At 38.2% G+C, this 14,939-nt stretch overlaps 1 protein-coding gene across 12 annotated transcripts in view; it reads left to right on the top strand.

Moving 5' to 3' along the window:
• The window catches only part of ATXN7L1 (ataxin 7 like 1), a 110,277-nt gene that overhangs the window by 64,086 nt on the left and 31,252 nt on the right, over positions 1–14,939 (top strand). For 9 of the 12 annotated variants that reach the window (XM_041405358.1, XM_041405356.1, XM_041405357.1 and 6 more), the window contains one exon: positions 13,867–14,089. In XM_041405358.1, coding sequence (XP_041261292.1) covers positions 13,867–14,089 — 223 coding nt within the window. Of the gene's footprint in view, positions 1–7,521; positions 7,635–7,965; positions 8,063–13,866; positions 14,090–14,939 lie in introns of those variants that run through there. The other 3 variants (XM_041405362.1, XM_041405365.1, XM_041405363.1) reach the window with 3 other exon arrangements.

The following is a 14,939-nucleotide window of genomic DNA, read 5'->3' as shown; positions in this document are numbered from 1 at the left end:
ATACAAAACCAGCATAGAATGATTTGTTTAAAACTCACTATGTACCAGATTTTGACAGGTAATTATGAAGAGGAAGACAGAAGTCCTGCAAAAGTAGTCTGGTTTTACAGTTAGCCAGCAAGGGGTGGGAGAGTATATAATAATTGCAGCTCCTAAACTGGCATAAAATTACTAACAAGAGAGAGGTCCCTGATAAAGGATGAATCGAGATTGCTTGTGAAAGAGGGCTCAGCAGGCCTTTTTCAGTATATTGGCTCCATGAGGCTACATCTGGAGACAACAATACACACCGTGCTTGCAGGGCGAGAGCAGTCTATTCTAGGAAGCAAATGCTAAAAGACTCAAGGTTGTGTTATACAATATGCCTGGTCTCCATCCATACACTGTAATTCAACCATGGATTAATACCTGATTGATGCCAAAGGTGTGCCACGAGTGTTTTGAAAGGGAAGAAGAGCAGAAAAAGAAATTGCATCTCTTTTTGGTTCGTGGTATGACTGCAGCTGTAACATGCAATGCCTGATGCCAGCTGCCACACTTTGCTCTGGGGCCTTCAGGCCATAGAAGTTCACTGTCCTTTTGCAAGTGCCACTTCTGATGTTCCCTGAAAGTGTTTCATAGTCTGTTGCTAATCAAGTTCTTGGCTAGAATTGATATCTTGGAGTGGGAGGAGAAGTAAGGGAGCAGAAAGTTTATGTAATGTGGTTTGCATGTATGTGCTTGACAGATATGCAGCCAATTAGCTGGAAGTTGCAGGCTGGCTTTTACTGTGGCAGTAGCCCCCACACTTTGGTATCTTTCCGATACTTTGAGCAGGGCAGTGAGTTTTTTCAGTGAATGAGTGAGTTAGTGCAGTGGTTTTGTTTTTATGGTCTTCCCTAGTTTGATGAGGCTAAGAGACAGAGGGAAGCTTGACCTAATCTTGTTACAGTAAACAAGAGGTAAAGACTTCTAAACCTTCTGTTGATGTGATTGTTGAATGTTTAACAGTCTTTTGTTCCCAGTTGTTTACAGTAATTGAGTCTTTTCCCTTGTAGTGCTTGTGCTGCTGTCCTCATTAGTGTGTATTCCAAGATAAATACCATACACGAGACTTGCAAATACTATACAGCAGAAGATCTGTTCCCTGGTTTTCTTTGCTGAATGTTATACCTTCCAAAATATTTAGTCCCTAATACTGAGACTAGACCTCATGTCCTTAGGCAAAACAGCAAGGACAGACAGCAGACCTTTTGTAACTGCCACTGCTATCACTTTTTATGCAGTAGGCATTTAGGGATCTGAAATAGGAGAAATAAGAACAAATAAAACTGCCAGAGTTCTCTTATAAGTAATAGCTATCATAGTGAATGTGCTTTTGAACTGTTTTTTTCCTTGAATTACTTTTTTTCAGACCTTAAGCAACTTAGAAAGTCAAGGAATTTGGGACTAGGGAGGAGGAAAAGAAGGGGGGTAATAAGGTTGTAGATTTAGGACCTGCAGATTTTCCCCAGTGTTACAATCATCTTCTGATAGGATAGATAACCCTCTTTTTCTGTCTCATCCTGCACTTAGTGATCCTCTGTTTCTAGCTATCACTTGAAACTACTTGAGCAGTTCAGTGTAAATAAACCTTTTTCTCTCTGTACTTAGATACAGTAGGCAAATCCCAGGGGTGATAGCTCAGGCATGGTTAGTTTTGGTTCACTTGTTAGCCATTGCTGGTTAAATCTGCTGTACTGTCTAGCTAACAGTTGTCAGACTCAGCAAAAAGCTTTAGAAAAGACTTGCTCTGTGATCCATTTGCCAAATACAGAGTTTAGTTCCTCCTCTGTAATCAAGCTGGAGTCAGTTGATTATAGCTGAGATTTACCATGCCAGTATCCTGCTTGTTGTCCTTTCCCTGTCTCTTTGGTTAAGTGACTCCCATTGCTGGAAAAAACCAAATTGAATCTCAAATTCTTCCAATTTAGAAGTATCTTTTGTTATCTCTAAACAGTAGGATTTCTTTCAACTGTAGAACATGAATTTGATGAGAAGGGACAACTTCCAGAAGATCATAGTCTCTTCTGGAGTTTGCTGTCTCCTGACAGATGGAGAAAGGTTTCAGTCCTTGAGCAAGAACACAGATAGTCTGATTCAGAGGAAGCAATTGGTAGGTAAAAAATGTCATGTTGGATTTTTTCCATTTCCTTCCCTTTTTTAAATCTACCTTTGTATTTCACTGTCAATTACATTTTTGGCATTGTGGCCAGGAAAACAGCTTCAAGCTGGATTGATATTGCTGGGGCTGTGTTTTTCTTGAAGTCAGAAAAGTACTTGTTTTAATTTTTCCCTCATTCACAATATCTGGTTTAAATGACTTAAGTTTAAATTGTCATCTCAAGGGATCTCACGGCTCAGTCCCTCTGCACAGAGGCCACCCCAGCTGTATTTGGGGTTCCTGCTGTTTGCCATGCTGGCTGGTGCCTGGCTCCTGCCTTGTCATAAGTATCTGGTGCTTGTCTGCACCCAGCTCCCTGCCGGAGGCCGCAGCCCTGACACAGAATGCAGGAATGCACACAGCCAGCTCAGGCTTGACGTTGTGCCTGAGTTCATAAAACTTCTTGGGACCCAGAGTGTGGGGGTAACACTGCGAGGCAGTGGCTTTGTCTGAAGTCTTTGCCGTTTTCCCCAGTGCTCTTGCCTTTGGAAGTGCTATGCAGAAACAACTGGAGTGACTCACTTTAGATTGAAAAAAGAATTTCTGTCTTATGCTGAAAAAAAGATGCTGTGTAATTTTTAAACCCACAATGTCCCTAGAAATGTAGGGACGTTTGCACCGAGCTGCACCTCTGCTAATGAGCCCAGCTGGAGCTGATTTGTTTCTGCATCTCTGGTACAGATAATCTGACCATGGATAATTGAGTGTTGATTCTATAAATAACCCATTTTGAAATCCTTGTCTTAAAATTGTTTTCTCTTCTTCCTGTTAGCTTCCAAGCTTACTCTCTGTAGTCATTTCTTGGCTGACCAAGGGTTACTCTCATGTCTTGGCAAACATATGTCCTATTCATATCTTCCCACCTGAAGTGAAACGTTACACCAAGCATGGGTGAAACCAGGTTCTTGCACTATAAAAAGCCAGCTAAGTCCTAGTAGGAAATAATCATCCTAATGTTTTACATATGCTCCCATCAACTCTTGGGGTTTAAACCAAAAATGACTGACACACATGAAACATTTGATACCTTGGAAAGATACTTATTGCATGCTTCTCCTCAGAGACATCCTTTTACATATATAGTAGTTAAATGTTTTCAGGTAAAACTGGTTCATTTGTATGGATTTGCTTCAAGTAGGACTTCTAATCATCTTGGTTTGTTTGCTTACTCTCCGTGTTAAAACTCACAAGATTTTTTCTGAGTTGAGCTTGGCCTTGCTTTAATGAGATTGGTTTTCTGTTAGCTTACAGAAAGTAATTAGAATGCCTCATAGGAAAAACATCCTGTGTCTTCAGCTGGTGAGGACCTACACTTTTTTTTTTCAACAGGTTTTTCTAAAATATGATACATATGTGCTTCTGAGCAGATCCATGGAAAGTTAGAGCCATCTGCACTGGATGACAGTTTATTCAGGGAATTGGAAGTGGGAGAAGAGAAAACAGAATTGCACAGGTGTTCATGCACCTTGGTAGATAGTTGCACTGGAAATCACCTGTCTCTACTCCCTGTGTCATTCCTGCCACATTATTCTAAAACAGAGGCAGCATCAGTGGGTGAATAAACTTGGAATGCTTTAAATTAAGATCTGCACTCTAATGGCTGTGTGGCCTTGGAAAATGCCTTTCTTCACACAGCATCTGAAACACTGACCATGCTTCAACAAACTTTGGAAAGCTCAACTTAAAAAAAACTTGAGCAAATACCGATCTGAAAAAAAACCCTTATCTATCTATCTATAGATAGGTATAGCAGACATTTAATATTGTAAATGTAAAAAACTCTCATCACAAGCCATGAATGGAAATTTGTTAAATTATGAATGGAGAAATAGTTTATCCAAAAGAAGTAATTGTATTATGAGAAGTTCATTGCAGGATGAATGGTCAAGAGGTGTGTGAAGAGATAGAATATGACGTAGTTGTCATTTGGACTCTTAAGAGGTTAATTTGCATTTATTTCATTCATGTGCAGTTAGGTCTGAGTTTCTTTAGTTTGCACAGTTAGAAGTCATAAATGATGCAAGTTAAAGTGAAAACCAACTTTAGAATTAAGAAGCTGTATGTAAATACAGAACTAAAGAGTTTTTTAAAGGGAGAGGAACAGATTGAAAATGCCCTACAAACCCACTTTTGTATTTGAGTATGTTTTTCAGTGTTGTCTCTTGAGTTTTTTTCTGTAGAAGGTTAAGAGTTTGGTTTCTTTTTTTGTGAGAGCTATTGTATATAATGAGGGAAACGTGAACAAGTGACCTCTTCAGGAATTGTTTCTCCACATTCTTTTTGAAAGCTGTGTACTAAGGGGTTATCACTTGTGGTTATTCATGTAGCATTCTAAATAATAGATTTTCTTACCTCTGGCAAATAATGTGCTTGAAAGATGAGTGAACTGATTTATCTAAAATGTCTGGAATGAGGAAATACTCTGAACTGACAGTTATGCTGCTTTTGTAGCAGGTTTTGATAAAGCCAATTGAAACTTAAATGTAGGCTCATTTAATTTTGAAAACAAGTGTCCCAAGCATACAGATCTGGGCAGATGTGTATGGTTACCTGGATTTTGAAATTACGTCAGAATATTCCTAGGAAATTAATTTGATGCCTTGGAATACCCACGAGGAATGGCAAACAAAAAACCAAGTAAAAAAAAAATCACATGTAGATTTTATCTTGGATTTCCAAAAATATTATAATTATTGTAATAATGCTACTAGTAATACAAATAATAATATCAATAAACCTTACGTGATTGTATCTATTTTCTCTTTTGTCTGAGAATTCTTAGCTCTTTGATGATTTGGTTCAAAAATCCAAAGTTTCAGCAGTCTTGTGAAAATCAGCAAGTGTGAGGAGATAGTTTAAATAATGTGGCCCAGAGAACAGTATTCCATGTGGTAGTAGCACATTTGCAGCTTGTACTGACAGCTGGCACACGTCTACCTGCAGACCAAACAGAGCTTATCCCTTGGGGAGAGGGACAAAGACTGTGGATACAGGATGAAATGATGAGGCTGCTGGGGGACAAAGAAGCTCAGGGTAACAAGAGATGGAGCCATTTACCATTCAGACCTGCAAATTTATAGAAAAAGTCCATTATTTCTGTGCTTAAAAAACAGCTTGTTAAGAAATACATTGATTCACCAGGTGCTTGGTTTGCATCCCAAGTAACAGAAAAAGCCAGAAGGTTTAAACAACAGCCTATATGCAAGTCCTGCAAAGATGTTATTCTGGGCTAGTTTCAGTGAAGTTACTATTTCTTTAGGATTTATTTGTATGGAATGATAAAATGAGATTATGATATGTGAGCTTGGTATTGAATAAAATCTGGTGTCATGTTTTTTCACACAACCAGGTGAAGAATATGTCACCTAAGAATAATAACCTGTTTTCTTGGAGTCGTAGTAGAGCATTGTTTTTTTCCAAACCATCTCAGTCTACAATGGCTTATCTTTTCTTAACAATAAAAAGGAATGACATTATATATTTTTTGATTAAGTAAAACATTAAAGAAACATTAAACATTTCTGGTTTATGATAGATGAGGGCAAACATTTAATTAGTCCTTAAAGCGATAATGTACATAAATCACTCTATTTTGTTATTGTTATGTAAAAGTAGTTAAAGAGGAAAATAGAGATACAGTGAAATATTTTACCTCATAAGTATAAATGAATAAAAATATGTGTCATTAGACAGCCTTGAATGTGAAAGATCTGCCTGAGGGAACAGGTCTATTACATGGTACAAAGAATGAGAGGATGACAATACTAAATTTTCCTCTATTTTGCAACAATCTGGAGTGTAATTATTTAAGTTGGGTGTTTGAATAAATGAATAAGTGATTTGTTTATAAATTTGTGCATTAGCCAAATAAAAGATTTCTCCTCACATATAAAATCACCCACAAAATTCTGATTTGTTGGCCGTATTTACCTTTGACGGTACTGTGGCTTGATTGCTAGAAATATTTTAGCATTTCACTTGATATGTCTGTCCTAAGTTTAGGGCTGATAATGCCCTAAGTGCTAGTACAAAAATAGTGGGGATGTGGGTCAGCAGGTAGTAAGATACCAGTGCAAAAGGATGGTGAGGGCTGACCTTCTGGTGCTGAACAGAAGGTTTGAGGTGGTATTTAGCTCAGACTCTTGTTTCATGTTGGAATTACCTGAGCGTCTCTTCCAGAAGAATGTGAATTTTCTGTGCATAAGCTTTCCTTGTTTTTCTTTGGTAAGCTGTCACTCAGAAAAGTGTGTACCCAAGATTCACTTGCTGTGTTACTTCTTTTTTGCCTGGGGATTTTTGGCCTTGCTGAGCTGAGAAATATAGAGTTGAAAATTGTCATTTTTTCTGCAGTAGCAATGTGTCAGGTGGCAAATGCTGGTTACATGTGAATTGTGTCATTACAGGAGTGATGAATTCCTACTTAAGTCTTCAATTCCTTTTTTAATCAAGTTAATACACTAAATCATTAATATCCCCTTTTATAGCTGTAGAAACAGACCTTGACACTACAGTTAAATCTAGGTCTTCCTGCTCAATGGTGTGAAGACTAACATTGTCACCAGGGCAGGGTATTCACACTTCTGTTGTTTTCCTGTCTGTCTGATACTTCAGTGATACCTTGGAGCTTCATATTTATATCTCAGAATCCTTATAAAAGAAGCAGCAAGTACCCAGAAGTTTCAGTTTACATTTAGGATAATTAATTGCAATATTTGAAACATTTTTGGAGTTCCATTTGACTCTTCTTTCTTTTCATGCTTTTTACTCATGAGGAATAATAGTGTTCTGGGAAGTGCTCTGTGTGGCTCTTCATGGAATTTTGCCATTTTTAAGATATTTGGCCACATAGATGTAAAATAGTGATAGTCTAGAGATTATTTCTCATGTGTTTTATAATGATCCTGACAAATGCCAGGTTATTCCATAAATAAAAGAATTTCCAGGCAAACATCAGGTTCATCCTACTGTGTTTTACGCAAACACTCTCCTTCCCTGGATCAAGGAAGTAAAAATTCAGTGTCCTCTTCTAAATATTCACTTGTGGGTTTTGCTGCTTTTAATTTTGGTTCATTTCTGAAGTTACTTGAGTTGTATCAACTATTATTAAAAAAAAAAAAAAAAAAAAAGAAGAAAAAGGGGAAAAAAAACAAACCCTGCAGCCGTTTTCAGCTCGTGTTGTTCTTGGCACAGGTTCAGTTCTGGTGTCCAACTGGTAGGACCGAAACTTGGTGCTTAACAAGTGCCTGTAGTCAAAACAGTTGGTGTGTGCTCGCAGAGGTCTGGTGTTTGCTGCGGCAGGTCATCTGCCGGATTTTCCCCGTGTGCAGAATACCTAATCACGTTGCTGTGTTTCTCTGACGGCATCTGTGGCAATGTGAATCGCTTCACGTTCCAAAAGTACATGTTTACAGTCGTCGTAGAATCAGATTAAGTTGGCAGCCTGCTCCTCTCTGTAAGTGGCTCAGTTTACATTTCTTCTTCTAGCAGGATGTTTTGCATAATTTTGCTGATCCTACTCACTTGTAGACTTTGTGAAATGGAGAATCATTTTAGTGGGTTTCTATCAGAAAGCGAAGCTTGTGTTTATTGTAAATAAACACCAGCAGAACGGTGGTTATTTTAGCACTTGATAATTTCCCAATTATGTCATTTGACCTGGAATGAAGCTTGTGATTGTTGAGCAGTGTTTTATGCAGCAGATCAGTCCGGGGGTTGGAGCTGGCAGTTTATTTCCTTTGTCAGTTTACAAGAAGTATCAAAATGAAACCGACTGTGCTGTTTCCTTTCCAGTGCGCAGTGCAAGAAGGGTGGAACGGTTTGCGGATATTATTTCCAAACTTTTTCAGCTGGACTTGGAATAGTGTTTTGTCAAAAAAGCTGGTAAAGTTATCCTTCAATCTTGCAACATTATGCTGTAGTTTGCTAACATCAAATACAGTTTTAGTTTTGTTTAACCTCACATACCGGGCTTTGCTAGTGTTTTTTCAGACTGTGGCTGCAAAATGAAAGTGCTTACAAGGTGTTTATGAATTCTTGTTATGAACCAGCTGCCAGTTCCTGCAAGATGACACATTTCTACAAGAGTCTAGGTTGTTCATTTTCTGGTTGCTGGCTGTTGCTTTTCGGGCATGTGTGGGGTTTTTTTCTGTTTTGGTTTTATTAGGATTAATGCCAAGTACATTTGCAAACTTTGAACTGGGATCAGTACAAGGTGGTAGGTTTCATTTACTGTTTATTGAAATTGTAAGTATACATTGCTCAACTTTGCACAGTGAAAGGCTGTGCAACAAAGCACCTCAGGATATAATGTAAATAGAAAAACTGTAATTTGTGCTTAGGCGGTGTATGAGTTACCATGAGTAACATCTTCATCAACAAGACTATGAAATACTAAATTTCATTACCATCTGCTTAAATATTGTAAATGGGGAGTAACAGTATTCATATTGTGTTAAGGGCAGTTGGATCAGTTACTTTATGCTATTCTGAGTAAAAGGACTATGAACTCAAGTGTTGTGATGAATACAAGCTTAAAAAGGGGTTTTGTTATTCTATAAATGTTTACTAGCAGTAAATAACTTTCTTACCTTTCAGAGTTTTAGCAGTTAAATTTTGTTTGTTTTTACCAAGCATAATACCAAGCTGTAAGCCATAACACTGGGTCTCTGAGTTATTCATGGATCAACCTAAAATTGATTTTTACTTTAGGCCTCTTGTACACAGGAAGTCAGATCATGCTAAACAAGAGTAGTGTTTCAAAATGACTCGTGCTGACAAAGTTTTATTGTCTGTCTTCTGACAACATGAAGGTTTTTTTTTTTTTCCTGTTTTGTTTCAAGTATCGGGAAAAAAAAAAAAAAGCACTGAAAGATGAAAGACATATCTTTCTCTATGCTCAAATGATATCCTTACATTTTTCCTCCATGGTTGTCTGTCATATTGATGGAGAAGGCATTAACTGGGCAAAAACTTTTCAGTTGATTTGATCAATTTTGAGTAGCACATGTTGGGTGAGAGTGTGGATGCAGGTGGGATATACTAAGGAATGGGTTTTTGTTTCTAGTCCAGATAAGAGACTAGAAACAAAAAGAGACTGAAATCTGCAGTTTCAGGATCATATAAAGATCTTTTTTGGTAGGAAACTGCAATGTTTGACATGTTTTATGGGCATCCTATTTGCTGTAGTGTCATTGTAAGGTTTGCTGTGAGCTGAGTGCTTGATCTTGCATATAAGAGTCAAGGCAAAAATTTGAAAAGAGACTTCCTACTCAGAATGTGGTTTTGCCTCATTTTCCCACACGCTGTGCTTGTGGCTCTGGAGCTCGTGTTGCCCCTCTATTGCTTTGCTTTTTTTGCTTATGATTAGAAGATGTGGCGTTTCCTGCAAAACAGCTGCTAGTATTCCCTGGTGACCCATCAGAGAGGATCCAGTGGAATTACAGATTTAAAGGCAGACCTAGAGGACTTTGGCAGCTGCAGCAGAGATTTGGAAAAAGGCAGGGCGTTGCATTGTGCAGGAGGCAGGAAGGAGGATTAAAAATGGAGTATAAGGGCATAGAGCAGAAGCTCTGGAGATTCAGGGGCTGTTAGGTCTCCAGCAACATAAGGACTTCACATCTACAAACAATTCAGATTTGGCTGAGAAAGTTGGACTATATCCATGTTTCCATAGGACATGGAGAATCTCCTGGACTAGTTTAAGATCATTTGCAATGCTACTGATGCAGAGTTTGCAATGCGCCTTTGAACTACATGGAGCGCCAGGCCTTTGGACGCTTGCCACTGAATAGAAAAAGATATTGATCTGAAATTGATTCTATAGAAAGTGAGGTAATTCAGTGAGAGTGTTAAACTTTCCTCTGAGATTAATGCCATTAATACGTTAACTGTTTGACAGCAGAAGTCACATGTTGCTTGTCACTTGCTTGCAGTGACCGCGCTGAGACAGCTGAGAGGTTGCAGAAAGATTAACGTGGTAAAGAGGGTTGGAACTTTGACTGTGCTCTTGGATGTGACAGCACCTGGTATTTAGAAACAAAACAGAATATGTGTTGTTATTTACAGGGAACATAAGCATTCATTTGGAAGTATTTAAATGAATCAGAAAAATTATCTTTTGAACTGGAGCACGTATTCATAGCACTGCTAAAAAGTGTACAGAATTTAGGTTAGTATCTTATCAGTGATGATAACTGGTTTTATAGTTGCCTTGCTGCATTTAATAATTTCTAGGGGCAAAAGCTTTCATTCTTCATTAGTTTCATCAATGTCCACTGGCTATATCACCAGCGTATGTGAATAGGGACAGCATGTCCACAGCTGTGGGAATACAAGTTCACGTGCTTTACTAGATCTAATCTGTCTACAATATGAGCTGCAAGTGAGCGTAGAAAGTGTTACACAGATAGCTGATTGTCTTCTGAATATGTTAGTATGTGAATATTTAATTTTATCACAACTATTTGATGTGCAAATGTCTTTTATTCACACATTAATTTATTTGATAGGCTGTATAATAGTAGATTTGGACATTGTGTGTCATTCCTTGTACATATGTAAAATAGGAACAGACAAATTAGTAAAAAATTTTTAAAACAGATTTGACCACAAAAGTCAATTTGATAGAGAAGGCCACCACCGCCCTGGTTTTAGCAGTTGATCTGACAGCTGATGACTTTTTTTTGTCATATATTCCCATTATTTCTCTGAAACATATTACCATTGCCTAAGGGTGATTGACTACATGTACACTGTAAGGAATGAAGAATCAAGAAGCAACTTGATAGTTCTTGAGAAGGAATATGCACCAATATTTAGTTACAATTTATGCCCTCACCATTGAGATTTGTCTGAGAATTCACACCTTTGTCAAATACAGCCTCTTGCAGGCATGCTTACCCAGCCCAGGAGTTTATGCCCCTTTGGAGGGAGTTACTCTTCCAGCTCTCCACTGTGCCATACCTGCAAGGTGTTGCTGCCATCTTCTTCTGCTGACATTGAAGTGACATTAACTTTTGTGAGGAAATGCACAGATTTCACCCGTCCAAGCAGTGTCTCAGAATACCTCTGGTTGCGTGGCATTGGCTATTCACATTCTTTCTCCTGTATGACTTCACAGAGATCACAGTTTCCATTTCCATTCTAAGAAATTTGAAGAAAATCTGGGTAATGCCGACAATACTCAAATGTGTATTGGAGTCTGTCTAAAAGGTGGAAGACTTTCTGTAGCCATGTTTTGGGGGAAAGGGGGAGTTTGAGGAGTTAAAAGGAAATGCTAATTATAGCAGTCAGTTCTGATCACGAGAATGACCACCAATCAGTATCTTGAATATTTGTCTTTCCAGAAGATTAGTTTTAAAGAGTAATATATTTCATTTCCAAATGAAATATATTACTCTTATTAAAATATCCTCCATATCCTTAGGGCTGATATTGATGGCACAGTTCACTAGAAAGCAGTCAGATTTAAGAAAACCAGTAGCTGTGTTGAAAATTGGATTTATTAATCCTAAGTTTATATGGTATGTGTGTGGAAAACATGTTTTCTCACAAGTTTTACTTTATATACAGCTTGATTTTGTTGGTAGCATAGCATTTCCTTTTCATCAGTCCTCCAGTAATTAATAAGAAAGTTGCAAATTTTGATTAGCCTACTTAAAATGTATTAAATAGGTACTGAGAAGATTAGTAAATCTTGAAACAATAACTATTATTTAATAAAATAAATAGTTTGTGAATGGAACTGTGCATGTCAGAATCAGATGTGTAGCTCACACAGGTGTTGCCACAAATGTGAGGTGAAATGAATGTAAATCCACTGCATCCTGCAAAGGAGTTTTAAAGGCAGAGGCTGCACACTGAAGTATGTGGTGGGGTGAAAACTGGCAAATGACAGGGGGCATTTTGGGAGTAAGTATAGATACTTTTGTATTTGAAAAAAAATTTAAACTGTTTTGCTCTTCAGTTGTAGGAGAATCTGAAGAAAATTCCAGCATTGGCAATTAAAGCTGTGAATGAGAAGATATGGAAATGCTTGATCTTGAATAAAAAATGTCTTTATTCAGTCATTTCAGATCTAATAGAAACATTTTGGAATTTTTTTAGGCATTTCTCTTTGTTCTTGAGGTATTTGCGTATTGCAAGTTAATCACGGATGAATCCTTCTGCTACTGGCAAGTTTTTACTTGTGAGGATGCCAGACAAATTGTCATGTTTTGATTCTCTGTGGGAAAATTTCACTTAGGTGTCCTTGAAATATCAAACTAGTGAGTGCAGGGTTGATGATACAAATACAAAACCTTCCCATGTAGTAGCAGGTCCTGGTGCTTCCTTAGCGTGCTCTTGGTTGACTGTGTGATGGTGGTCAAGCTCGAGGAGTAGCACCTACTTGGATTCTACAAGTGCTGAAGGCTTTACACAAGGAAAAATTCATGCATGGTGAATGAGAAACTCCAGCTTGTCTGAAGTACTCAGCCTACGCTTACATTCTGCTTGCTACATTTGATTGCTGTGTTGGTTCTGGGGGTACCTTTCTGATCCTCCCTGTGACCAGGCTCTTGGTGTTCGGGCACCAGCAGACTGCAGTCAGTGCCAATGAGCCAGGCCCTGCTGACCGGAAAATTCCTCTTTCCCCAGCCTGTCCGTGCCACCCGCTGCTGCCTTGGCTGGGGAAAGGGTGCTTCACAAATGGGGCCCACAGGACTGTTCAAGATTTACAGCACCCCTCACAAACCTTAGAGCAAAGATCAGCTCCTGTCGCTTGTAGGTTTTTGTGGTTGTGCTGAAGTTCTCAGCACAAGCCTCTTGTTTGCTGCACACTGATGCGGCCGGCTGGCCAAGCACTGACACTTCTACCCCGGAGAAAGATATAATTGGTAAAGAATGGCCAAAACAGTCTTTTTACTTAACAATATGAGGGATAGGACATTTATATTTAAAAAAATACTAATAATGACCCAATCAAAACAATTTCACTGAAGCCTGTCTGTCTTGTGCAGGATCAGCCAGGCCTTGCTTTTTTGCAGTGCTTGAGAGGCCCCTGGTGTGAGTGTGAGCAGTGCTGACCTCCACATTTGTTACTGAGACATAAACTTCCTGGGTTTTTTGCACATGCCATTTGCTCTGTGTGGAAAATACCCCAAACTTTTACCTTGAATGGAGATAACCAAGCAAACAAGGCAGAGCCCATCTCTGGAAGGACTGGGAGCAGCAGACCTTTTGCTACTTTCCAGTCTTCCTGTTGTTTTCCTATAGTTTGTCATTAAAATAGAAACAAGATAGTCATAAAGTAAACTGCCCAATAACCAGGTCAGATGAATTCATCATAAACCATTTCAGGAGCAATCCCATATCTGTCACAGAGCATTTTACAGAGTTGTGTTAGCTGTTACTTACTCTCCTTTCTTCTTGGTGTGAAAGACTTGGGACACCAAATACAAATTTTCTGATAGATTATTGCCATTTATTTTACTATTTTTTACTTTTTTTTCAGAGCACTTTAGGATGCTGATTTTGTCTAGTTATCATTTGGCTTGATTACATTCATGACAGTAATGAACTGGTGTTCTTTGGAGTGATGAAAATCATTGTAACTAGCATAAAGAAGAACAATTTCCTCTTTCCCAACTTGTATTTTTAGTTTTAGCCTATGACATATTGTAAAATCCATTCATTTTCTGTTACAGAACGAAGACACAGTTCAATGTGTAAACCTTCCCCTTCTCCAGCTTCTCCAGCCTGTAATTCCAGGACATCCCTAGTACAGATGAAACCGAAATCCTGTATCAGCGGCCATAACCCCGTCAGCAGCAACTCAAAGCCATTCAAAACGCCCAAAGACAATCTACTTACCTCCAGTAGCAAACAGCACACAGTCTTTCCTTCAAAAGTGTCACGGGATAAACCATGGTAAGTGCCAAAATAATAGTTATCAAAGATGCTGGTGTTCAAAATATCTCTATACATCACAATCATAATAAAAATCTGAATTCTCATTTTACCTAAGTTTATAGTTTAAGCCTCTATATTTCTAAGGGAGGAAAATAGGATATTTTTTAATGAAGAAAAAAAAATTATATATAGAAAGTGCAAGAAGGACTGAATTACTTTTTCAATGTTTCATCAAATGTGTTTTTCTAAGCTGCATATAGCAAGTGAGGTATTGACCCAGTTTGCTATCTTTAACGTCCATCTTCCATTACACTATCAGCCCTTAGAACTGATGCTTTTAAACAGTTTAACAGGATAATTTTTGCAGAGTCCTTAATATTGGCTTAACTGATGTTCATGAAAACTTACTGGTTATAGTCAATTATCTTCACTAGCAGCTGCTTTTGGAGTTCATTCTGTGTTCTGATAATATTTGATGCCTTATAAGATGACAAGAAAATTCTGGCTGCAAAAATCCCTGTTTTGGGGGAGTCTTACATCATGTACTGTGATATATGTACACATACAGGCTTTGAGACTGCCGTGCCCATCACATGACTGTGATGATAGCAGCAGAGTTGCAAAAATATAAATGACAGCAGAACTGGGTCACTATTTTATCCCTTAAGAAATTGTTTTGTCTTCATTACCTACAGGAAAGATGCTTTATGATTAGGCCATTAGGTTGGTGACTTGAGATCTGGGCTCAGTTCCTGGTTCTGTTATGCCTTGGTCTCTTCAGCTTCAGTTCTCTGTCTGTAAATTTGAGATAGTGAGACTTCCTTTTTCTTAAGATTTATCTACTTATTTTATAGATCCTTCCCTTTTA

Source organism: Onychostruthus taczanowskii, unplaced genomic scaffold, assembly GCF_017590055.1.
Source record: "Onychostruthus taczanowskii isolate IOZ18803 unplaced genomic scaffold, ASM1759005v1 scaffold23, whole genome shotgun sequence".
Classification (NCBI taxonomy): domain Eukaryota; kingdom Metazoa; phylum Chordata; class Aves; order Passeriformes; family Passeridae; genus Onychostruthus; species Onychostruthus taczanowskii.
This window is presented reverse-complemented; position numbering and strand designations above follow the sequence as displayed.